The sequence below is a fragment of the Choloepus didactylus genome, chromosome 1 (assembly GCF_015220235.1).
Source record: "Choloepus didactylus isolate mChoDid1 chromosome 1, mChoDid1.pri, whole genome shotgun sequence".
Lineage (NCBI taxonomy): Eukaryota > Metazoa > Chordata > Mammalia > Pilosa > Megalonychidae > Choloepus > Choloepus didactylus.
Genome location: NC_051307.1, coordinates 91,560,381 through 91,586,489, shown reverse-complemented (window position 1 = coordinate 91,586,489; position 26,109 = coordinate 91,560,381). Strand labels below are relative to the sequence as shown.

The following is a 26,109-nucleotide window of genomic DNA, read 5'->3' as shown; positions in this document are numbered from 1 at the left end:
GTTCTGCCAAAATGGCTGAGATGTTCTGTGCCTTGTTATTTCTCACATTAATCCTCCAATCAACGCCAAGGGTGTAGTGCTGAGCTGTAATTCTCTAAGTCATTTCTGCAGGGTTGGATGTCTTGAGTGCCTGAGAACAGAAATATGCCATCTCTTCTCTTAGAAGTCAGGAAAGGGAAGCCCCACAGGGAAGAGGGAAAGAAGTGCACGGCCTCACCCTGACCCAGAGGAGGGAAGGGAGGTACAGGCTCTGCACATCCTCTGCTTTATGGCCGCCCCACTCCCCTAATCAGAGTCACAAGTGCTGAGCCAGGGGAGACCTCCTGGGCCATGAATCGGTGGGCACACTCCATCTTGAGTACAGCCCTGGATTTGAAACTAGACTGCTTTTCAGGTGTAGAGAAGCTAGCCTTTGCAAAATTCTGCAGGAATCTCTAAAGATGAGCTGATTTTCATCAGCTATTCTCTGGAACTACACTACTTATAGCACGTTCCTTTACCGTTTGCATTTTGAGAAGCAACCAGCAAAACATTCATACTTAGGGAAAAACCTACACTTACATGTATGGAGTTACTATAGATAGGAATTATAAAACTGCCTATAATGTAAATTTCCCAGGCTTTCTAAGGAAAGGTCATATTTTAAGACTATCAGTATAGGCTTATTTGGGAAGAATCAACCCAAACAACTTATTGTTTTACATAATTTGATTATTTGACTTAAAAAAAAGATTTTGAGAGAAAAACAGAAAATTCTTATCTCTTGGTTGGCTCTAGAAGAACCCCTAACATATGAGATCCTACAGATACAAGAGTGACAATGTGCTTTAATATGCACTCTCTATTTTCCCTCAATAACCTTGTAGTCTTGACAAACACAGAGATTAAGTGAATAGCCGTGTCAACTTCACTGCTCATGCAATTTGCATGGCCCTTAAGACCCTGACCCCTGATTCCGTCAGAAGCCAAGGCTGCCAGGAGGAATTTGCCTGAGGAGGGAGGGACAGGAGAGGCCTGTAAATGCTAGCCTGCTGCCTAGGATGGCAATCTCTACAAGCTGTGCATGGTGGGTGGGTGTGAAAATAGCAGAAAAGATTCCTGCTCTCATTTTTAACTCTTCCCCCCCACCAAAAGTAAGCATCTGGAATTTCATGAGTTAGGACACATAGTCTAGAACCAGCAGCATGGTATAGGCTCGTCTTTGAAAGGTTTGCTCCAGGTCGAGAGAAGTTCTGGTGGAAGCTTTCCCATCCCTAGAGGAAAAGCTAAGACTCCCTTGTCCTGGGGAGTAGGACGGAGGGGGATGATACGAGGAGGAGGGAAGGTACCTTCAGGAGCAGTTGGTACTTGGTGATCCTCTGGACAGGCTTAATCAGGTAGGAAGAGATGGAGTTGGCCAGACCATGCCGCTGCTGTATCTCCTACAGGGATGAAAACAAGCACCATCAGACATGGTGTGTGTGTGTGTGTGTGTGTGTGTGTGTGTGTGTGTGTGTGTGTGTGTGTGTGTGTGTGTGTGTGTGTGTGTGTGTCTGTCTGTCTGTCTGTCTGTCTGTGTGCCTGTGTGTTTAGGCAGAGGGTGCGGGGTGGGAGGCAGGGGAAGAAGAGAGAGAGGAGAAAAAGAAAGGGTAGAAATTACAAGAAAATGTTCTGTGATGGGGAGGTAGAGTAGAAGGAGAAATAAGAGAGACCAAGATGCCTAGAGAAAAACGGGAGTGACAGTTAAAGGGGAGAAACTTTATGGGAAAAATCAGGTTTGTGAAACAGAAATGGAAATGAAGCAGAAATAGAAAAAGATAAAAGTAGAAAAAGAGAGTGATGAGGTAAATAACAGTGAAGGGTAAAGGAGAGAGAAAGAAATAGAGGCACAAGGAAGTAAACATAAAGATGAGAAAAATAAAAGAGAGACAAAAAGGAAGATGAGAGTAAAAGGGAAGGTGGAATATAAGGCTCCAGTTTCTACTCCGATGACTCCTTAGCCTATAACTGCCCTACAGTTTACATCTTAAAACAGCACATGGATGTGTGTCTTTTACCATCTGTCTTCTCTCCAAATTCATCACATCTCAACTTAGAGTCATTACTTTATTTCTCCAATTTTTTCACTGCAATCAATGGCATTTCCCTCATTCTCCAGGTTCTCTTGAGCTGGAAACTGTCAAGTCATTTTTAATGTTTCTCTTCTGTTATCCCCGGTGACACATCTTTCCTTTCCCTTTCCACGGATACTACCTGTGTCCTTCATGCATGGCCAAGACCATGGCCTCCAACTGGTCTTTGTACCTCCAGGTTCTCCTTTCAATCCACTCTCTATATCACCTCCAAAATTATCTTCCATTCCTTAAGGTCTAGGTGGCATGAAGGTCAGAGAAGGATACATTTTATTCCATGCCCTCAAGAAGTTTATAGTCTAGCTAGCTGAGAAGACTCACACACATAAAATACTCAGAGAGCAACAAAAGACAACAGAGGGTGTTATAGCAAATGAGAACAGACAGAGATACTGGGAACAGAAGCTGTGGCCAGGGAAGGTTGGTCGAGCTAATGTCTTCAGCTAGGGTGTAGGAAATAGGGGAAATGAAAATTGGAGGAATGGCCCACCAAAAGGGGAGAATATCAAAAACAAACTACACTGGCTAAAATAATCATTGTATGTTTGGATGATAATGAGGACCATGCCTGATTGATACAGAGGATGCACGCCTATGGGAAGACTTTGTACGGAGCTCCCAGTAGCTAAAACAGCCAAATCAAGCTTAGTAATCAACAGGGCAACATACCTTGGAGCCATATTGTACTCACATCTAGGGTAAAAAATTCTGGGTTGTGTGAATGTGTGGGCCTTTCTGGGACCTCAGTTTTCTGTGTGCTCCTTATAATAACAGATCATAATAGATTGAATTTATTAAGGATTTATCTCTTTTATAAAAAGAGGGCATAGAGAAGATGGTTCCTAAGTATAGAACTTGGGAAAACCTTTCTGATGGAATGGAAACAAACTACAAAGATTGTGCTTTCTGGAAAGCTTTGGGAACAATCAGGGAAGTTCTCCCTCCCCCACTTCCAGGGAGCCTCAATTAACTCCCACTTGACTAATTTCCTGGGTTCCATTGGCTTTCCCATATAATGTAGAGGGGCTCAATAGGCCTCACAGGGAAATTTGGAGCTATATCTAACTTATCAGTCAAAGTCTAGAAATTTGTTAGAAACAGGGATGGGAGAAGTTTAGGACTAAAGGGAAATACAATTTCGCACCAGGCACTGTGATGTATATAACTATGTATCAGGCATATCATTACCACTCAAGGGACTCACAGATGGAAGGAGGTATGTGCAATAGAAAAGGACATTGTTAACCTGCCAGAAGGCAAATAAATTGTTACACATGCTTCAACAGAGATACAAAGTACAAATGAATGCAGAGAGAGAGGAAAGGATTCATGCAGGAAGCAGCATTTGACCTTTAACCATACGCAGAATTTTGAAGAGTGGCTCTGTGTGTGTGTGTGTGTGTGTGTGTGTGTGTGTGTGTGTGTAGGGAGTGTAACACATCCTAGGCAGGAAAAACAGCATGAGCAAAGATAAGGAAGCCAGACAAGTCTAGGGCATGCTCCGAGTACAGGGCATTAAGTTCAAAGGACAAAGTGGGAGAAAGGGAACAGTGCATTCAAAACTTCGAGATGACCCTTCTGGACACTGTTGATGAATAATCAACCAGAAATATCTTAAGGAAAATACACTATCAATCAAAGATAATGGATAAAGCATTACAATGGATAAAGATAAAAGATAAAGCAGCCAATATGATGCCCAATAAATTCTGGTACCAATTTAAAGAAGGGCTTTTCTTGGGTTCTTCTGTTTTATCAGATCTTATAAAGAGAATTTATATAAGCCCAAATTCCAGGTAGGGCCATTTCCATATTAATAGCCCACTTCTTAAAAAAAAAAAACATGTCTTTCATTTACGTGTCATTCCTTCACTGACCCATAAGATGCCTGTAGAATCACTTCAGTTATAGCAATGTGAAGCTCGGAAGATGCTCAGAAAACTTTTTTGTTAACTTGAATATAGAATACAAGGACCTTGTTTAATTATTTTTGTCTTCCTTGTGGTTCCTAGAATGCTGTCTTGTATATATAGACATTCAAATATTTATAGAAGGAATGAAGGCAGGTAAGTGAAGAGAATGATTAATGAACTACATTTTAAAAAATTCTGAACTTTAAGTTCTATTACTTCTGATATGCTGACCATAACAGCTGTCACCATTACAGTGTGTCTCTCAATGGACCTTCTTTATATCCTCATTGCTTTTCTCCCTTTTGTTCATCCTTTGTGGCCCACGGTGACCCATTTGATTCTATTCACTTTATAATCAATAGGCCACTCTTTGGGAATCAGTATTAAAAAGATTTATACCACCTTTCACCAACAGGATTGTGTCCTCATTCAGAACCAAGGTATCTGACAGAGCATATCAGCACTCACTCTTCTCTTGGCTTCCATTACAGCAGAAGAGCTCAACGCTAGCTGCAGTTCACACTGGGAGAACTTTAAAAAATTCCAATGCGTAGGCTGCATCCAGCCCAAATACATAGGGACCAGGAATCAGTACTTGCAAAGATTCCCAGGTGATTCTAATGTATAACCAATGCTGAAGAGAACTCCATTAGAGTAGTGATTCTCAAACTTGGATGTGCACCAAAATCACAGTAAGGACTTGTTAAAACTCGATAATCCTCACCCCCAGCAATTATGATATCTGAAGACAGGTCCCAGAATTTGCATTTCTAACTAGTTCTTAGATGATGTTGAAACCCTGGTCTAGGGACCACACTTTGAGAACCACTGCACTTGAGAGAGCTGTGAATGAGGTTGAAGTTAAACCTGTTAATCAGCAGCTGCATCATATCAGTCCGCCTCCGAACATGAGACTTATGGCTAGCTAGGATTGGTTTTCAGTCATGGAGACAAATCTGCTTGTTCAAAATCACAGCACTTAGACAGGCAGGGGTAACTCAGAAGATAAACAAATACTGCTTTTGTTTTTCTCCATGCTTTATCCATGAGATACAGGTTTGGAGTGACCAGTAAAGAAAAGTGAGGAACAGAAGATAGCTAAACACCCATCAATCATCCCAAAGTAGAGAAGCATTTCTACCGGTTCATCAATTGCTCAAGAATGGAAAAAAACAGCTTACGTCAAAGAAGGTGCCTGCATGCTCCAATATCAACTGGTTGGAATCAGGCTTGTTTTTACAGTAGGTGACATACATCTGAAATTTGTCTGCCTAAAAAGAACAAAGACAATAATAGATAAGCATCCATTAGTTGTTCCCTTCTGTCAGCTGTGCCTAAAGGGCCAAGCAAAGGCTGTAGAATTAAATCCTTAAATATCAGTACCTGGATTATCTGTGGCAAATGTTCCATGCTAATCCCACCCACTCTCCCCTAACATACTTTGAGATGCTTTTCCCCTATTTGCCGGTGGACAAAGCTTGTAGGGTGAGCTCATTTTGATACAAGCCTGTGCTAGAAAGAATTAGAAAAACCAACTCACATAATCATAAATTATGAAGCTGAATGGAATTTAGTTAGATGTTACTCCCTCTTTTGGATTACCTATCATTGTGATCCCCATCTTGAAAAATGATAGTCTGCTCTAAAAAGAAAACTTCAAGAATGAAAATGAAGTATGAACTCTGATGGAGATCTTGTACTGCAACAGTCTCCACTTGGAGCAGTTAGGAGGGCGTGCCAGGGGACCATGCCATCATCCCCACCTTCCCTTGGGGCAGGGCCTGAGCAATGATTCCTAACCAGAATTTTGCTTCAAGTCAAGAACCTTATGGCTGGGTGAAAATTTATTTATTTCTCTCAGGACTGTCTTGGTTAGTGCTACACACCCTTTCCATTGGGAAAGGTGTGTCTCATTTGGCCATCAAGAAGTTTTCCCCTTGGCAAACTGCTGCCCATATTGGTGCCCACAGAACATTAGAGATGTCCTCCAGGGAGCAGTCTAAAAATGTGCTCATTACATCAGGTTTCATTTATGCCAGCAATGTTTTAAGTGCTTTATATATCTTAATTCATTTAATCCTCATGAGACCCTTTTGCAATGAGTTCTATCATTATTCCATTTTACAGATGAGAAAACTATAGCACAGATTGATTGACCTTCAACCCCCAGAGTCAGAAAATGGTAGAGATCAGACCATCTGACTTCAGACTCCATGGTTTTAACCACTGTTTCATGATACATTATAAACAACTCTTTCTACCCTTCACTTTTCCACTACATACATATATTAAGATATGAGACTTAAGAAAGTCACCTTGGGATAATTCTTGGCAAAAGGTGCATATTTCATACAATCACTAAAGGCTTTCTGAAACCAATTTTAGGAGCTATATACTACCTAGGAGGCATTCATCATCTCTAAGAGATGATAAATTATACTTATGGTTGATTGTAAAACAAATCCACAAATTGTATGAAACACGATGCCAAAAAAGAGGCCCTTTACTTAATGGTCAATCTTGTTTTTCTCTATGGTGGCTGTGCAAGGGATCATAAATTATTAGCGTTAATGGGAACTGTGCATGGGCCCATGTATTTAAAGGTAGAAAATGTATTAGAACAAAATAAGATGGAAGTCTGTGACTTCCTAAAGAAATGAGAGTATGCCAGGAAGCAAATATCAGTAACTCATTAAAAGAACACTTTTCTGGGAGTCAGATCTTGACTTGTGGGTCTGGCTGTGATATTATTTATTATGTGTCAGTGGACTTGTCAACCTCCTACCCCAACTGAAATATTTCCATCTTTAAAATCTAAAACATAATCATATCCCTGCCTACTCCATAGGGCTGGTGAGGGCATAAATTCTCCGAATCACGAAGATACTTCGAAAAATAATTAGCCCATTTCGAATGGAAGTTATAATTAGATATTATAACTCCCAACCCTGGGGAAGGATTTCCATGTTTAGTTGCACTTAGTGTTCTATATGGACTTCCCTGGAGATCTTTGCACTCATACACATGAGCCCAAGCTCAGAATCGTGTGGAGTGGAGATGTTAATGGAGACTGTTTTAGTTGATTCAGCCCAATTATATGGCCAATAAAGAGGATGCCTAGACATTCATCTTGTAGGTCAGAATTGGGATGGATACTCAAAGAGTCTGTTCTCTATTAGGGAAAGAAAATGTAACAAATGGTTAGGTGGCTTCTTAAATTTCTTATTCTCTAACCCACATCCTGTTAAAAGAACTAGTAGATGGAGCTGGTGCAGTTCTTCTACCAAGGGTGGGAGGTTTTCTCCTGCTTTCCTGATCTCACAGTCTTAGAAAGTTCTCAGCTTAAGCTAGTGCTTGGACATGATGACATCTCAGATGTCTGAGTTAAGAAGAACTCTACTTCTCGGGGATGCACTGCTTCTCTTGGGCCCACTCACAGCCCCTCTCTATAGATCCTGGCCCTAATGTTAGATGGCAGTGAGACCAATCCTCAGGCCAGGCACCAAACAGATGGCATTTCTGGTGCCATCCGCACTCCTGGAAAGCATGGAACAGCAGAAGAAGTATTTCAGGTCGTTTACCCAGGTAACAAAGCAGTGTCCCACATCCTCAGGCAGCTGCTCGTATTTCTCCAGCTCTTTGAGGAAGATGCTACAAAGGAGAGAAAGGCTGAATCAGACATCTCTGTAGGGATGAACCCTCAGAGGATTATGCTGAGACCAACACAACAGTAAACTCTCAGTTATTTACATGTGGTTGTTTCTTCACTTTCTATGTAGTGAGGTACAATTTTTAATATGTTGACATGAATTTCATTAAAATTTATGTTAATTGATTAATCCACGTTACTAAAATAATATTGTTTCCCTCAGGGGTTCACAGTTCTCTGGTTGAAAATAAAGAATGAAATATTATGCTTGTATTGGGGTTTTCATTTTATCAGCAACTATTAATCTATTTTTATTACTCAAGTAATCTGAGCACATTTAAAAAAATTAAATATCAATATCAAAAAGAACAAAATAAATTATAATCCATGATCCCAGAGATAAAGTGGAAAAAAATCTGAATCCTATACTGTTCACCTTCTAATTCCAGGCCTCCTTCATCCATCAGTTGTAAGTTTGTACTCAAAAATTTAAGTTGAACTTAATGTTTTTTAATGCAAACATCATTAAGGAAATTTTATGGGGAAAAATTCACAATATATTCCCCAAAGCTGAACTGAATTACTATTGAATTATTTGGCAGTGTGGACATCTGTGCCCTTGTTCTTCTCTGTGTCAATAACTAATAAAGAATCAACTACACTGACTTCAAGCTCGTATGCTGAATAGAGAGCTTGATTTGGACTCGAATAAGCCAACATCATTACAATGGAATTTGCTTTTCAAAAACAGCATGACATTTTTCAAATAAAAAAATAATGGCGAGGCTGTGGAGAAATACACCAATGGAAATACCAAATCATGTAATCTCTACAAAGGGCAATTTGACAATATCTATCAAACTCCCATATCTATTCACTTTTGACTCTGTAATCTATTCAGTTTTAACTCTGGAAAATTTCCTATAATTATATCCACACATATATAAGAGTATTCATTGTAGTACTGTTTATAATAGCAAAAGTTGGTCTGTAGAGGACAGAGTATAGACTATGGTACAGTCACAGAACTGTAAAAAAAAAAAAAAAAGGACAAAGTTTTCTACTTTTTGATATGGTAGATCTCTAGGACAGGATATTAAGTGAAAAGAGCAACGTGCAGAAGAATGTATATAATATGCTACCCTTTCTTTAAGTAGGGAATATATATTCTTATTTCCAACCCAAGAAACCAATAAAAGTCATTACTACAGGGAACTAGGTAAAGGAACAGAATGGATGAAAATAGTACTGGAGTGAGACTTCTCAATGTATATTTTCTTTGTCATTTTGATTTTAAAATCGTTCAAGTTCATTACCTTCAAAAATTAAACTGAAAGATATAAAGCAGTTCTGAATCATTCCATTACTTACCTCGACCACTGGAAAAGAACATTTTTTTTTTTTTTTACTTCTCCCCCTGGTTCCTATCATCCAAGTTTGTTGTATCTTATACTTTGAACTGCTTATGGATTTTATGTATGTATTACTTGTTTTCCTTTTCAGTGATACAGAAAGATGTTTTTTATTTTAAAAAGTTTGTATGTGCAATGAAAAAATATGTTAAAAGTAATATTTGGAAAGCCAAAATGCTAACCATTATAATGGGATCATAGATGATTTTTCTTCTTTTTGTCTATCTGCAATTTAACATTTTCTACAACAAATGGGTGTTACTTTAGTGATAAGAAGAAAAGTCATTTAAACAAATTTTTAAGACTTTGAGCAGTACCCATTTGGTTACAATCATCTTTCCCCTAAAAAGTGTGAATTTTAGAGTATCCTGAGTAATTATAATGCAATCTGGGCTTTACAAATGCAAATACATAGTGCTCAAAAGCAATAAATTATAATAATTTACTGCTACTTTCAAAAGGATTGCAGGAGACATATATTTAACATGACTTCTAAAACAGAAATAGGAAAAATATTATATAATGCTAAAATTGAGGATCAAGATTTGTTCAAAGCCAAAAGGGAAACATAATTTTTCACTGCAAAGAGAAGCAACCTGCTCATTACTGTATATATACATACATATCCATATTTATATATATAATTTTTTTTCTTTCTGGAACAGAATGCTAAAAGATATTTATTATGTGGCTCTTTTTCACAAGGAACACAGGAAATAATATATTGTATAATACCTGTAGAAGTGGCTTTTTAGAAGCTATTGAGATGTACTTGATGTAGTCACTTGTGATATCAGCCTTCAAATCTCAACAAAAACACTGAATGAAAGTTCAGCCCTGAGCTATGATGAACTAAACAGGGCCCCAAGGGAGGAGGATGGAGTAGCTTAGCAAGTTGGGGAAGAGAATCTCATGAGCTATTCTAGGGAAAGAACTGGTGAGAGAAAATAAAGTATTTAAAAGGAGCAGAGCTGTGAGGACCTGAGAGGAAGAGAGAATTTGGAAAAAGAGAGAAAGGGGAGAATCTGGAAGCCCCTGGTAACTGTAAAAAATGTTCTCAACTGGTAGGAAATCTCTGCTTTCCCACTCTCAGGGTCTCTTTATTTATATGAACATTATTATTCTGACTTAGTCCCCTAAACTCTGACTCCCATGATAGACAGGCCTTTCGCCATTAAGGGTGGTCAAAGAATTGATTAAATAGCCTGGAGCATAACATTTCATGCAGGCTATAAAATAGTATTTTTGCTTTTAGAAGTTCCAAGGGTGCCCATGACGATCAGGGGAAGTTTCTCTCTTTTCCTGTTGCATGATCCAAGGTCAACTGACCCATTCACTTAAGATTAATTTAAGCAAACAGTGGTAATTATATCCAAAAATATTGATAATTGATCCAGATGCTTAAGACAGCATTGCAATTTCATCTTAAAAGTCCTGTCAATTTAAATAGAGTAATTTCCTGACTTTTTGTGATAGTGACTACCAAAAACCTATGGGAAGATGTTCAGTTTGAAAATTATCAAAAAACCAAAGCTCTATGAACTAATGAATTAAATGCATAGATTATTATTTCCACAACTACAAAGACTTTTCTATAAAATGAAGATTTTTAATAGCAACCTCTACTATCCCACCCTTCTCTGGATCCCAAGTGTCGCTTTCCTTTCCTTCCAAAACCATGTACAAGTTAAAGAACCAGAACTCATGCTCAGCCACAAGAGGGGCTCCTCCAAAGCCTCACTTTCCTTATCTTTAAACAACGGAGTTGTTGTGAGGATTTAATAAATCCATGTATGTGAAGAACCCAGCCCAGTGCCTGGGACATAGTAGGTACTTAATAAACACTAGTGTGGTCAATGTTTCTCAAGCTTCATAAATTCATACTCTTCAGTAAACATAAGTATCTTATATTTTTCCCGATTCCTAGAGACTTATACATAGGGGACTGCTCCCCACTCACCTCCTGTTGAAAATCTGTATTAGATTACTTTTCCTAAACCATATCCTGAGACAATCTTAATTAGGTATGGTGCAAAATTGGTTTCTGAGGTCATATCATTTAATTGGTTTCTTTACTGCACATCTTCTGAAATCCTACAATGTAAAGGAACACTTTTTATGGGGAGTATCAGACTTTGTTCCAAGAAACACTCTTGGCAAACACTAGCTAGAGGACCCCCGCTTGGCTAGGCATCACCCTCAGGGTTTAGGACCTAAGCATCACATTTTTAGGAAAGCTCTTAAGGTGATTCTAATGTAGACAACCCACAGATTAGCATTTGAGGGCAACTGCCTGAGATTCTGGCATGCTTCCAGTAGGCAAATCCTACCTAGACTTTATCTGTGGGACCCAGGGCCCAGGTCCCCTCCCCTCCATAGTGATTTCATGTAGTGCCTGACTTGACCAGGACAGACATTAAAAGTCAACAGACCTCCCCAGGGGAGGAAAAAATGTGTTGTGAACAGAGCATTGGAACTCTCCTCCCCTGATCCCTGTTGATAACAAATCTCCACACTGTTGTGTCACAAGACCCTGCCCAAACTGTTCTCACACCCTCCTTGTCTTAACCCTTATAAACCACCCCTGCACACTCTGCTTTTGTGGAGCACTAAGTTCCATCTTTCCCCACCCACCACCGCTGTGGAACAAATAATCTCCTGTAAATCAGTCCTATTAAACTCATGTCTAACTCTGTGCCTGGCATGTTCTTCCATCTGGGGGCTAAGCTGGGTTGTAACACCACCTGATTTAGTTTTGGGAGAAAAAAAGCTAAGACTTTTTAATAAAAGGATTTAGTTTGTACCGGAATATCAATTTATAACTTTGAGTAAGTTGTCCACTACCATATCAATGTATATCAGTTTATAACTTTGAGTAAATTGTCCACTACCATATCAATGTAATTGTTGAAGGTAAGCAGCAACATTAAACTACTTTGCTTTTTTAATTTTAAGCTTATAAAGATGAGATTATATAAATCTGATCAATATCCTTGTGAGCACAATAGCTCATGACACTCTCCACAAATGTTCCAACTCAAATGTTCTACAGCAGTATCTTGGCTCTCACCATCTCAATAATTATATGCAATAAATTGTGGAAGAATGAGCAAAGCAAGTAGTTTGAGTGAAATGTGTAAATATCTGGGGTTCTTTCAGAAATGAATAAAACTCTTAAAAGACGTGTCAAGATCTAAGCAATGTCATCGCTATTAAATTACTATGATGGAACACATTATGCAGGTACTGTGTAAGGAAAATGCTTCCCTTTAGCTTTGTGCAGAATCCTGGGAAATGAAACCTCCAGCACCTGTTGCTAGACTAGCTTTCTGAGGCTTGTCATAAGAGTATTAGGGAAACAGCACCATTCAAAACGCACTGAGTCATTTTGTTATTCTCTCTGAAGGTAAATTTGGTCTAAAGCTTCACTGTTTCTGGGGAAGTGTGTCCTTACCTGAAGGGATTCACAACCTTGTCCAGAGGCAGAACTTTATATCAAGAGTGTAACCTGCATTTAAAGGGGGGTACTTTGATGATGGTGTGTGTATGTGTCAAGAGAGGGGTAAAACAAGGGGGAAAAGAAGAACAATGAGAACTTTAATTTGGATGAAGGATGGGGAGAAAAATTTAAGTCTAAGGAAGGATGGAGAGAAAGTTATCGGGCTCACTTATTTGCAGGAATTCCAGGACATTGCCTCCTTATCAAAGCAGAACTTGGCTACTGCTTTCAGACAGGTGAAACTAGAGATGATGTTTAAAGAATCCATTAATGACGAGACCCATTCAGATCCTGGTGTGTAAGCAGCCATAGACTGTGGGAGCTAAGACAGCTGATTAACATATTGGAGCAGATAATAAACTGACATGTGCACTCAAAGGAAGGTGCCAGATTATTCATGGGACAGTTTCAGCAAAGCTTGGCACAGTTTGATATCCCAGGGTAAGCTATTAGAATCACCTGGCTCTGTCTCTCCATTCCACACCAGAAGCTCTAACATGGTGAGCCAGTTTTAATGTATTATGTCCCCCAAAATGCCATTACCTTTGATGTAATCTTGTGTGGGCAGACATATTAGTGTTGATTAGATTGTAATTTTTTTAGCTTTTCCATGGAGATGTGACCCACCCAACTGTATGTGATAACTTTGATTAGATAATTTTCATGGAGGTGTGGCCCTGCCCATTCAGCATGGGCCTTGATTAGTTCACTAGAGTACTATATACGATCAGACAGAAGGAGCAAACTTGCTACAGCCAAGAGGACAATCTGAAGAACACACAAGAGCTGAGAAAGAAGCTGCAGCTTACAGAGACATTTTGGAGATGGCCTTTGAAAGCAGACTTTTGCTATGGAGAAACCTAAGAGATGACAAACGCCCCAAGAGGAACATCCTGGGAGAAAGCCGTTTTGAAACCAGAACTCTGGAGCAGATGCCAGCCATGTGCCTTCCCAGCTAACAGAGGGTTTCTGGATGTCAAGGGCCATCCTTCAGTGTTAGTACCTGATTGTTGATGCCTTTCCTTGGACACTTTATGGCCTTAAGACTGTAACTTTGTAACCAAATAAGCCCCCTGTATAAAGGCCAATCCATTTCTGATGTTTTGCAAAAAGGCAGCATTAGCAAACTGGAACAGATTTTGGTGCCGAGAGTGGGGTGCTGCTGAGATTGCAAATACCAAATGTGTTGGAACGGCTTTTTAAATGGATAAGGGGGAGATTCTGGAAGAATTGTGAGTAGCTTGATAGAAAAGGCCTAGTCTGCTTTGAAGAGACTGTGAAAATATGGACTCTAAAGATACTTTTGATGAGGCCTTGAGCAGAAATGAGGACTGTGTTGTTGCGAACTGGAAGAAAGGTGATCCTTGTTTTCAAGTGGCAGAGTATTTGGCAAAATTGAGTCCTGGTGTCGGATGGAAGGAAGAATTTCAGAGCGATGAGCTGGGATACTTGGCTGATGAGATTTCAAAACTAAAAGTTGTGGAAATAGATCGTTTGTCCTTGCAGCTTACAGTAAAATGCGAGTGGAGAGAAGTAAACTTAAAACTGAACTCTTGGGTTCAAAGAAACCAGAAACTTATGGTTTGGAAAATTCCAGGATTCCGGGGGGTAGAACCCCAGAAGTTACAGCCCCACATGAGGATTTAACCAAACATGGAAACCAACTGCCATTTCAGTGCAAGCCAAGATTGGAGATGGAGTTATCCAGACAGGATTTGTGGAAAGTCCTATTGTCTGATGGCTTTGACTGGTGTGCTTCATGTGAAGCCAACAGAATTTCTGCGAGATCTTTACAGATGGAGCTGCTGCTGGTCTGGACTGGAGGAGACGGACAAGGAACAAACTGAAAGAAAATTTTCTTCAAAGACAGAGCCACGGAGGTTGAGGTCTGGAGTCAAGAGGTCTCGGGCTGGGAGAGCAGAGTGGCCCACACGCAAGGAAAGGGTGAGTTTTCCCCGGAGGTAAAGGGTGGGCCTTCCACCTCGATGCTCAGGAAGAGTGCTGTCACTCCAGGCCTCAGAGGGGGTGGAGCACATTCCCCGGGGACTGGAGAGAGCCTGGCTGCCACCCCACTGTTCTGAAGGGGTTGAGCATGTGCCCCAGAGATGGAAGAGAATCTGGGTGCTGCCCCGATGTCTGAGGAGGGTGGGGCCGAGAAGGCAATCTCCCCAATACGTGGATATGTTGGAACACTCACCCCAGTGTTTGGAAGAAAAGGGCTGCCGCAAAGGCCCTTAGGAAGGGTTAGACTCCCGTTCTCTCAAGCCCCAAGGATAAAATGTCATTCTGTAAATGACTCTCAGACTTTGAAATCTAATGGAGTTTGCTCCGTGGGTTTTAGAAATTGTTTTGGTCCTGTTAACCCTGTTTTCCTTTCAGTTTCTCCTTATGGCAATGGGAATGTTTATCCTATGACTGTCCCTCCTTTGTATATTGTCAATAAATAACTTGTTCTAAATTTCACAGGTACACAGCTAGAGGGGAATTATGCCTTAGGACAGACCATGCCTATAACTGATTCTGATCGGATCTTGTACTTACCTGTTATTACTGAAATGATTTACGCTTTTGTGATATTGCGATGCGATGAATGTATTTGTATATGGAAAGATCATGTTGTTTTGGGGTCCAGGGGGTAGAATGTGCCAGTTTGAATGCACTATGTCTCCCAAAATGCCATTATCTTTGATGTAGTCTAGTGTGGGCAGAAGTATTAGTGTTGATTAGAGTGTAATTCTTTGAGTGTTTCCATGGAGATGCGACCCACCCAATTGTAGTCGATAACTCTGATTGGATAATTTTCATGGAGGTGTGGCCCTGCCCATTCAGCATGGGCCTTGATTAGTTTACTAGAGCACTATATAAGCTCAGACAGAAGGAGCAAGCTTGCTACAGCCAAAAGGGACACTTTGAAGAACACACAGGAGCTGAGAGAGGAGCTGCAGTTTACAGAGACATTTTGGAGATGGCCTTTGAAAGCAGACTTTTGCTCTGGAGAAACCTAAGAGATGACAAACGCCCCAAGAGGAACATCCTGGGAGAAAGTCATTTTGAAACCAGAACTCTGGAGCAGATGCCAGCCATGTGCCTTCCCAGCTAACAGAGAGTTTCTGGACGCCAATGGCCATCCTTCAGTGAAGGTACCCTTTGTAGATGCCTTTCCTTAGACACTTTATGACCTTAAGACTGTAACTTTGTAACCAAATAAACCACCTTTATAAAAGCCAGTCCATTTCTGGTGTTTTGTGAAAAGGCAGCATTAGCAAACTGGGACACATGGGTTAGGGATGAAGCAGAAAGGTGGGCAGAGGCTGGACTCCAACTCACAGCCTATTCTCCACCCTCAACCTTCCACTTCAAGCATGAAAGTTCACCTTGCTGCACTACTACCTGTTGGATATGTTTTATCAATATTTCCTAACTTTGTTTAATTTATGTGATCAGATGAACAAAAAATTATTTGCATAAGACTTTCTTTAAAAAATGAGGGAGAGAGTAAGACAATCCCAGATAAACAAAAGCTGAGGGAGTTCATTACCACTAGACTTGCTCTATAAGCAATGCTAAACGGAGTTGTTCATACTAAAGAAAAAGACAATAGACAGTGGATCAAAGTAGCATAGAGAAATAAAGACCTCTGGTAAAGGTAACCATATGGCTAATTATAAATGCCAGTACTACTGTATTGTATTTTTTAGGGTGTAACTCCACTTCTTACTTCTTACAAGTACTGAAAGACAAATGCATAAAAAGTAATGATAAATTTATGGTTTGGGACATAAAATGTACAAAGTTATAATTTTTAACAAGTACAAACAAAAAAGGAGATGGAAAGAGTAGGAACAGTATATGTGTGTGCTAATGAAGTTAAGTTGGTCTCAAACAAATATGATTCTTATTGATTTAGGATGTTAAATTTTAACCCCATGGTAACCCCAAAGAAAATACATGAAAAAATATATTCAGAAAGAAATGAGAAAGGAAAATCAAATAAACATAACAGTAGGCATTAACAATTATTTGAGGGTCAAAAATGATATAAGACTTACAAAGACAAAATAGCAAAATGGCAGAAGAAAGTCTTGCATTATTAGTAGTTACTTTAAATGTAAATGAATTTAAACTCTCCAGTCAAAAGGCAGAGATTGGCAGAATGGATAAAAAAGCAGGACCCAACTATATTCTGTTTACAAGAGACTCACCTTAAATTCAAAGACATAAGTAGGTTGAAAGTGAAAGGATGGAAAAATACATCCCATGCAAGTAGGAACCAAAAGAGAGTTGGGGTAGCTATACTAATACCAGATAAAATAGACTTTAAGTCAAAAACTGTTATGAGGGGCAAAGAAGGTCATTATATACTGATAGAGGTGTCAATTCAACAAGAAGGCATAACAATGATAAATATATATGCACTTAACAGCAGAGCCCCAAAGTATATGGAGCTGGTATCGACAGACTGGAAAGGAGAAATAGATGGTTCTACATTAATAGTAGGACACTTCAATACACCACTTTCAATAAAGGATAGAATGTCTAGACAGAAGATCAGTAAGGAAATAGAAGACTTGAATGATACTCTAAACCAACTAGACCTAACAGACATATATAGAACAGTTCATCCAACAGTGATGGAATACACATCATCCTCTAGTGCACATGGATCATTCTTTAGGACAGACCATATGTTAGATCACAAAACAAGTATTAACAAAATTTAAAATATTTAAATCATGCAATGTATCTTCTCCCACCACAAAGGAATGCAGCTAGAAATAAATACCAGAGGGAGAAATGGAAAATTCACAAATACAAAGAAATTACACAACATACTCTTAAAAAACCAAAGGGTCAAAGAAGAAATCAGAAGGAAAATTAGGAAATATCATGAGGTAAGTGAAAATGAAAACACAACATAGCAAAGCTTATGGGATGCAGCAAAGGCAGTGCTGAGAAGGAAATTTATAGCTCTAAATGCATACATTAAAAAAAAGAAAGATCTCAGATCAGAGATGTAACCTCATAACTGGAGGATATAGAAAAAGTAGAACAAATCAAACCCAAAGTGAGCAGAAGGAAGTAAATCACAAAGACTGGAGTGGAGAGAAACGAAATGTAGAATTAAAAACACAATAGAATCAGCAAAACCAAAAGTAGGTTCTTTGAAAAGATCAATAAAATTGACAAACCTTTAGCTAGACTGACAAAGACAAAAAGAGAGAAGACACAAACAACTAAATTCAGAAATGGAAAGGGGGACAATATTCTGCTCTAACAGAAATAAAAAGGACTAAAAGAGGATACTATAATTAGGTAACCTAGATGAAATGTAAAAATTCCTAGACCTACACACTAACTCAAGAAGAAACAGAAGATCTCAACAAACCAACAACTAGTAAAACTATTGAATCAGTAACCAAAAACCTTCCAACAAAGAAAGCCCAAAGGGTATTTTACCAAACATTACAAGAAGAATTAACACCAATGCTGCTCAAACTCTTCCAAAAAACTGAAGAGGAGGGAACACTCCCTAATTCATTTTATGAGGCCAACATCATCCTCATCCAAAAGCCAGATAAATTAAGAAAATTACAGACCAATATCCCTTATGAATATAGATGCAAAAATCCTCAATAAAATACTAGCAAACAAAATCCAACAGCACATTAAAAGAATTATACACCATGACCAAGTGGGATTTATCCAGTTATACAAGGGTGGTTCAACATAATTAATGTAATACATGACACAAAAAGAATGAAGGAAAAAAATGCATGCTCATTTAGTTGATGAAGAAAAGGCATTTGACAAAATCCAGCATGCCTTCTTGATAAAAACATATAGAACACTAAGAATAGAAGAAAATTTTCTCAACATGATAAAGGGCATATATGAAAATCCACAGCTAACACAGTACTCAATGGTAAAAGACTGAAAGTTTTCCTTCTCAGATCAGGAACAGCACAAGGATGCCCACTGTCACTGCTGTTATTCAACATTGTACTGTAAGTTCTAGCTAAAGCAATTAGGCAAAAATAAAATAAAATAAAATAAAATAAAGCAAAAGAAATAAAAGGCATTCATATTGGAATGGAAGAAGTGAAACTTTCCCTATTTGCAGATGACATGATCCTATATATAGAAAATTCTGAAAAATCCAAAACAAAGCTACTAGAATTAATAAATGAATTCAGCAAAGTGGCAAGGTACAAGATCAACAAGCAAACATCAGTAGTGTTTCTATACACTAGTAATGAACAATAATAATAAGAAATTTTTAAAAATCCATTTACAAAACAACTAAAAGAATCAAATATCCAAGAATAAATCCAACCAAGGACGTAAAGGACTTGTATATAGAAAACACTGCTAAAAACAATCAAAGAAGAGCTATATAAATGGAAGGACATTCCATGTTCATGGATTGGAAGACTAAATATTGTTAAGATGTCAATTCTACCCAAAGTGATTTACAGATTCAATGTAATCCCAATCAAATTTTCAACAGCCTTCTTTGCAGAAATGGGATAGCCAATCATCAAACTTATATGGAAAGGTAAGGGACCTCAAATAGCCAAAACCATGTTGAAAAAGAAGAACCAACTTAGGGTACTCACACTTGCTGATTTAAAAATTTATTACAAAGCCACAGTAATCAAAACAGCATGGAACTGGCACAAGAACAGACATATAGACCAATGAAATCAAATTGAGAAAACAACCTTCACATTTATGGCCAACTGATTTCTGACAAGGGTTCTGAGTTTACTCAATGGGAAAAAGAATAGTCTCTTTAACAATGGTTTCTTAGACTTTATATCCAAAGCACGAGCAACAAAAGAAAAAATAGATAAATGGGACCTCATCAAAACGAAAAACATTTGTGCATCAAAGGGCTTGTTCATAAAAGTAAAAAGACAACTTACACAATGGGGGAGAATATTTGAAAACCACATATCAGTAAGGGCTTAATATATGGACTATATAAAGAAATCCTACAACTCAACAATAAAAAGACAAGCAACCCAATTAAAAATGGGCAAAAGGCTTGAGTAGACATTTCTTCAAAGAGGATATACAAATGACCAAAAATTACATGAAAAGATACTCAACATCATTAGTCACTGGGGAAATGCAAATCAAAACCACAATGAGAAAGCAATTTGCACCCACTAGAATGGCTACTATTAAAAAATGAAAAATAACAAGTTTTGGAAAGGATGTGGAAAAACAGGAACACTCATTCATTGTTTGTGAGAATGTAAAATGGTGCAGCTGTTGCGGAAGACAGTTTGGTGATTCCTCAGAAAATTAAGTATGACCTGGCAACCCCATTACCAGGTATAAACCTGAAAGAATTGAAATCAGGGACTTGAACAGACATTTGCACACCAATGTTCATAGAGGCATTATTCACAATTGCCAAAATGTGAAAACAACACAAGTGTCCATTAAGAGATGAATGGATAAAGAAAATGTGGTATATCCGTGCAATGGAATATTATTCAGCTGTAAAAAGGAATGAAGTTCTGATACATGCTACAAGGATGAACCTTGAAGACATCATGCTGAGTGAAGTAAGACTCAAAATGAAAAATATTGTATGCTCTCACTCATTTGAAACAATTATAATAAGCAAACTCATAGAGTCAGAAACTAGATTATAGTTTACCAGAGGCCAGGGCAGTGGCAGAAAATGGGGCATTAATGCTTAAATCGTACAGAGTTTTTATTTTGGTTGATGTGGAAGTTTTGGTAATGGATGGTGGTGATAGTACCACAACATTGTGAACATAATTAACAGCACTGAATTCATATATTTGAATGCGGTTAAAGGGGAAATTTTAGGTTGTATATATGTTACTAGAATAAAACTTTTAAAAATATTTGCATATGTCAAATGAATCTCACATTTAAAGTTATTCATATCCATTGAACGTTTTGCTTGCCAATGAGGCATAGTCGCTAAGCAGTTATGTACACATCTATAATTAACATTATTTTGACACATCCAAATCAAATTTTTAGATTTTCTTTTGCTTTGGGTATTCTCCAATAGTCTAGAAACAGCACCAATGTTGACAGCTTACCAAAACCAAACAACAGTAACAACAAGAAAACCCACAGATAAATTTTATAGAGCCCCTCTGATGGGCTGTGTATGGCCTGTAGTTATCTCTTGCAGCTTGTAGTTAGGGCCCAAGAAAAATCACAAAAAGTCTCCTCCTACCCCCTCTTTCCTTAATATTTGAATATTCAGAAAATGACAGTGTGATGAAATACAGAGTTAAGAAGAACTGGATTCTTAGTCTGGGTTTGCCACTAATTGGTTTGGGCAGGTCACAAACCTCTGTATCCTCCATAAAAGAAGCTCCATAAAACAAGGGAGTAGAACTAGATTATCTTTAAAGCTTCTTCCAGGCTTTTGCATTTAATAATTCAATGATTATCTGTAAATGGGACAAAACTCATATCAAAGGCATTTATACAGGGAAAGGGATAAAGAAAAAATATGTATATATATAGAGAGAGACACAGTCCTTGCTGTGTATATAAACCAAGGGCTGTGTGCACTCGGAAGGGGAAGAAACAGCACCCAGGAAAGGCAAGGCAGCAGCAGCCCAGGCTGTATGGCCTTGCGGGACAGACCGTGAGCTGCACATTATTTTTTCTCCACCTGGTGGAGCCAGCTCTTTGCCCTACAGCTGCTGATCAACCCATTGTGTGTCAATGCATCATAAAAAGACGAAAAAAAGAAAAAGAAATGGAGCTTAACACAAATGATCAGAGTCCATCACACATAATGTGGCTATTATTTCATAAAACTTAATTTCTCTATTATATGTAACATATAAGCATGTGTATATCAAGTCATAACATAATATTTTTCTTACTTTGGTTCATGATCAAAAATGTTTGTAAAACACCTCCCTGCTTGTTCTCCTGCCCGCAGTAGGACTGCAGACTCATGGTGTGGGCCAGGTCCCTCAGTTCATTCACTGCATCTTCCTTGGATTGGGTCCTGAGGTCTTCATCCATTTCTCTTTCTCCCCTCCGTCCTCCACCACATTGCATCCTTCCCTCCGTCCCTATCCTTCTTTTTCCCTTATTATTTACTCTCTTCAATGTTCTCTCTCACTTATCCTCTATTTAACTGTATTAACCATTTCCCTACCTCACTCTCTCTCTTCCCTTCCTTTGTGTACTTAAGATCATTAGTTCATTCCCCTCCCCCATTTCTGACTCCTACTTGCTCCCCACCTCTCCTCTTCCCCTCCAATCTCAAGGCACAGAAATGACAAGACACAGCCCAGCCCAAGCAGGGGAGCAGGACGTCTCCCTGGTCCCCTGACCCAGGGTTGAGCCTCACTCAGAGTCCTTCTGGTAGCCTCGCAGCCTCGCAGCCTCCTGTTATACGTCACCATTCTCTTCCCTGGGAGGGCCTTTGTTCAAGCTTTTCCCCATTATCAGGGGAGCCTCCACCTGCGAAACTCCTACCCAAAAAATCCTACCCATTATTTAAATTCCATCTCAAACGCCCCTTCCTCCGTGAAGCTTCTCCTATTTCTCCAAATCAGGCTATTTTCTTTGCTCCTTTGAACTGCATCTGTGTCTCACCTCTGCCCTTATCACAGGTACCTGATGGAACTCAGAGGGCAGAGCCTGGATCTGATTCATCCCTGGATACCAGCTTCATCTCCAAAGTAGTGCAGGTGTGGCACCAAGAAGGATCTCCAGGAAGATGATGGAAACGTGGCCCTGGTTCAGTTGCCCGCTGGAATTCCCCCCCATTCCCCACTTGGTCTTGACTCCTTGGTGCACATCACCCACTGCTCCTGGCTGACCCTGTCCTGGCCAGCACTCCCAGCTCTGTCCCACCCAGGTTTGGCCCTGCTTCCTCAGCCTTTGACCTGGAAACACCAGACTCGGGAGTGCAGTGACTAGTGGCCAAGGCCAAATCTAATCGCTCTGGCCAGGCCTGGAGGGCAGGAGGCTGTGCAGGAGGGATACCTAGTCCTGGTTGTTGGTCCCCAACTTGCCTTTCCAACCCTTGCTGAAAACTGATTCATTTCAGGTATTTATTGTAAGGATGTGGGACCTGAATGACAAACCTTTAGAAGAAATAGGTTGAAATGTTCCTCAAATTTGGGGATCAGCATATAAGCTGTTTAGATACGAATCAAGCCAATTAGACTTGCCAGTCACAGCTGGGGGTAAATGGAAAGAGGAAGGGGGTGGGGTGGGGAGAGCAGGGAAATGGGAGACCAAACACCTGGACTCTCACCTCTAATCTTTAAGGTGGTGGTGATGGGACTACCCATTCTTGGGGGCTCAGTTTCCTTATGTGTAAATGGAGAGGGTGGACCTGATGGTCTACAAGACCCCTCTGAGCTCTGACAATAGTGGCTGTACAACAATGTTGGAGGTATGATCATACCTTCAAATAAATGAAAAGGAAGAAATGAAGTTCAGATTTAACTGAAGGAGCATTTTAAACAAGTATCTGTCCTTAACAAAGCTGCAAATCTAATAATTGAGGCAAACTGACAGCAAATCATTTTCCTGAATTATAAGTTGTAGGTTAGACAAAGTGGGGAGATTGCATTAACAAAATCATTACTGTTTGGGAATCTATTTTTTCAACATACTCTCTTATCTGAGTGGTCTTGGAAAGCTTTGCAAAATGTAACAGAAATGGCTCTATTTCTTCTCCAGATAAGTACATTTCATGATTTTTATATTTAGTTCTGTAGAAAAGAGAGGTAGTGCAAAAATGGGAGACTGGAGGACAAAATAAAAGTATCATCCCATTTAAACCCCAATTGGTGTGAAAACCACTGCTTAGAGGTATTAAATTCTACATATGAATTCTTCATCAGATGTTACTTACTGGCACCTTTGGAAACATGAAAACAATTGAAGTTAAAAAGGACTGTTTGGTATTTTTTTAGGTTAAAAAAGTGACCATTTCAGAGAAATATTTCTGAAGAGCAAACAGGTATTCGAACTGTTTTATGACCCTCCCATTAAGAAGCTCCCAAGAAATGCCTTCATCCAGAAATTCAATTATTTTTCTGGTCTAGGCAGTTCTGATGGTGATTGGAAAAAACAGTACCTCATGGTTTTCCCCACCTTGAGACTTTCACTAAACAAAAGACTGAATTATTCATTCATTCATTCATTCATTCAACAAATATTTACTGGAGGTTTACTATGTGCCAAGCACATGGGCTATGCACTGAAAGATATGGTCTCTCATGGAGTTCACAGTTCATGCATTTTCCAAGTTGGCCTAAATGCTAATCTCTTATTTATTAAAGATTTTAGAGGTGTTCTGTTTCTCCAATAATAAAAATTTGTAAGGCATAAATGGAGAGCATATATTATATGTACAGTAAAGGCTCTGCTTCTCAAAACCTTTAGGGAATTAATATACAGCTTGATTTGGGGAGGGGGGAATGTTCCCTTAAGCTGTTGATAATTTAAAACATTAAATTTTGGTGAGTAGCTTTCTAAATGCATTATAGAATTCCTTGCTTTTTAATGCAGAACATACTAACAATTCAGAATTATCATTAATATCAGTTATTATAACACAGTTAATACATTGGGCCCTATAGTGGAATTTATAGTTATTTGTGCCAATAACGAGCAGACCATGACCACTATGAATTTTTTTGGTTCTCTTGTCTTTTTTTTGAGTTCATCTGTGTTCTTTCCTGTGAGGTCTTACTTTATACTGCTGGTATCAAACTACTTGCTTAAGTTCTTGATTCCTATTTATTGCTTCTGAATTGCTGTGAGCTTGGAAATCATAGAACCAAAATGTAAGGCAGCTTTAGGGAGGGCAGAAAGGTGCTTTTACGGAAAGATGAGAACCTGACCTTTGACATCTCTTTTGGTTGCTCAGAGGTTAGTTTTTATATCTTGATTGTTTCTTTACAATGCTCTAAATAGGTAAGATTTACTAAGTAACTATGTTCTGATAGTTTAATTTAGTCCTCTATTTATAGAAGGCAGCATTTTATATGGTTTAATTTTATTTGTCCTTTTAAGGGTTTTTTTAGAACTATATTTTGCAACTGGTAGACAGATTTTCAGCTATTTAAAAAAGCTACAAAACAATGTTTACTATGGCAACTAGAGTTGTATCATGAAACCAGAATAAGAGGCATTGTAATGCTAGATATTTTGTTACAACTGGTTGATTTGGGAATTAATATTCTTTCCCACTTAGACATTTAAATTGGTAAAAGCAAGGCCCACGGAAACTACATACTGAGATCTCTAGATTTCCCATTCTTAGCCAGGTTTTGTAGTAACACAGGAAAAGAGAAGAGACTTGACTACATCCCAGAGACCGTAAGTCAGAATAGTAAAGTAATGGGGCTTACCATTTATTAGTCCTCTGTCTTCTAGGATATCCTGGTGGATATGAGATGACACTGAGCTAGGCTCAGATGATGAGATTCAGGGTTAATGGTCAAGAGTGGTTTTATTGGGACCTTAATTGATGACAGGTATTAAGAGAAAATATTTCTATTTCTAGAGATTTTTCAGACAAAACAGTGGAAAGTGTCACCAAAATTTGTAATTAAGAAAAATAAAAGACTGGGAACTGTTATTAAATATTCCAGAAATTTAGAAGGTTATTTCTCCCCCCACTCAGAGCTTACCCCTTTAATGATCTGACAGGGTTAACATGTCATGGCAGCTACATATTTTACGTGTTTTCTTTAAGCTGCTGCCATTTGATGACATAACAAGGGATTAATTATCAGGGGTTGACTAGAGAGGAATAACTCTCCACCCTTTATTTAGACTGTTTGGAACCCGGGATCCTCATAAACTCAGTTCTTCCTTGTCTCTTAGTCATTTTCAGCAAGGGCGATGCTGAAAGAAAGTTTCCAGAGCTGGACTATCCAATATGGTAGCCACTAGCCATTTGTGGTTATGTAAATTTATTACAATTAAACTAAAAAAATTAATTCTTTAATAGCACTAATTACATTGCAAGTGATCAATAGTCACACACGGTCTAGTGGCTACCATGTTAGTCAAAACATATAGAGCTTTTTCATCAATGCAGAAAATTTTACTGAAATTTGCTGTTCTAGAGTCTTGCCTCAGGGTAGCTGCTACACCTGTATACATGGCCTCCTCAGGAACTCTTGGAGTCGGTTGTTTAATCTCAAGCAGGCCTACTTAACTCAGTGAAAGCCTTGACAAGCTTGACCCTCAATTGCATCCTGTAACACTGAACTTCTATTTCCCAGCCACTTCTCTGCAGCAGGGTCCTGAAAGAACTCTAGGACCATAGCCAATATTATTGCTTGTGCCTTGAGAGAACCTCTATTGTGTTTTGGAAACTGGGTTATTTCCATTAGTTGGTTCTGTAACTAATTATCCCAATGTTCTTGCTGATCCTCTATTAATTGCTTGACAATGGAAAATGCCTTGTATGCTGTAAAAGAGATTCTTAAATCAAGTTGGGAGCTGGAAAAAAATGGGTTATAAGGTTTTA

The 26,109-nt window shown here is 38.9% G+C and overlaps 1 protein-coding gene across 19 annotated transcripts in view; it reads right to left on the bottom strand.

Moving 5' to 3' along the window:
• KALRN (kalirin RhoGEF kinase) overlaps positions 1–26,109 on the bottom strand; it is a 749,960-nt gene that overhangs the window by 263,953 nt on the left and 459,898 nt on the right. For all 19 annotated transcript variants that reach the window (XM_037837128.1, XM_037837181.1, XM_037837192.1 and 16 more), the window contains exons 26-28: positions 7,606–7,675; positions 5,206–5,295; positions 1,329–1,421 (exon numbers count right to left, since the gene is read on the bottom strand). In XM_037837128.1, coding sequence (XP_037693056.1) covers positions 1,329–1,421; positions 5,206–5,295; positions 7,606–7,675 — 253 coding nt within the window. The remainder of the gene's footprint in view (positions 1–1,328; positions 1,422–5,205; positions 5,296–7,605; positions 7,676–26,109) is intronic.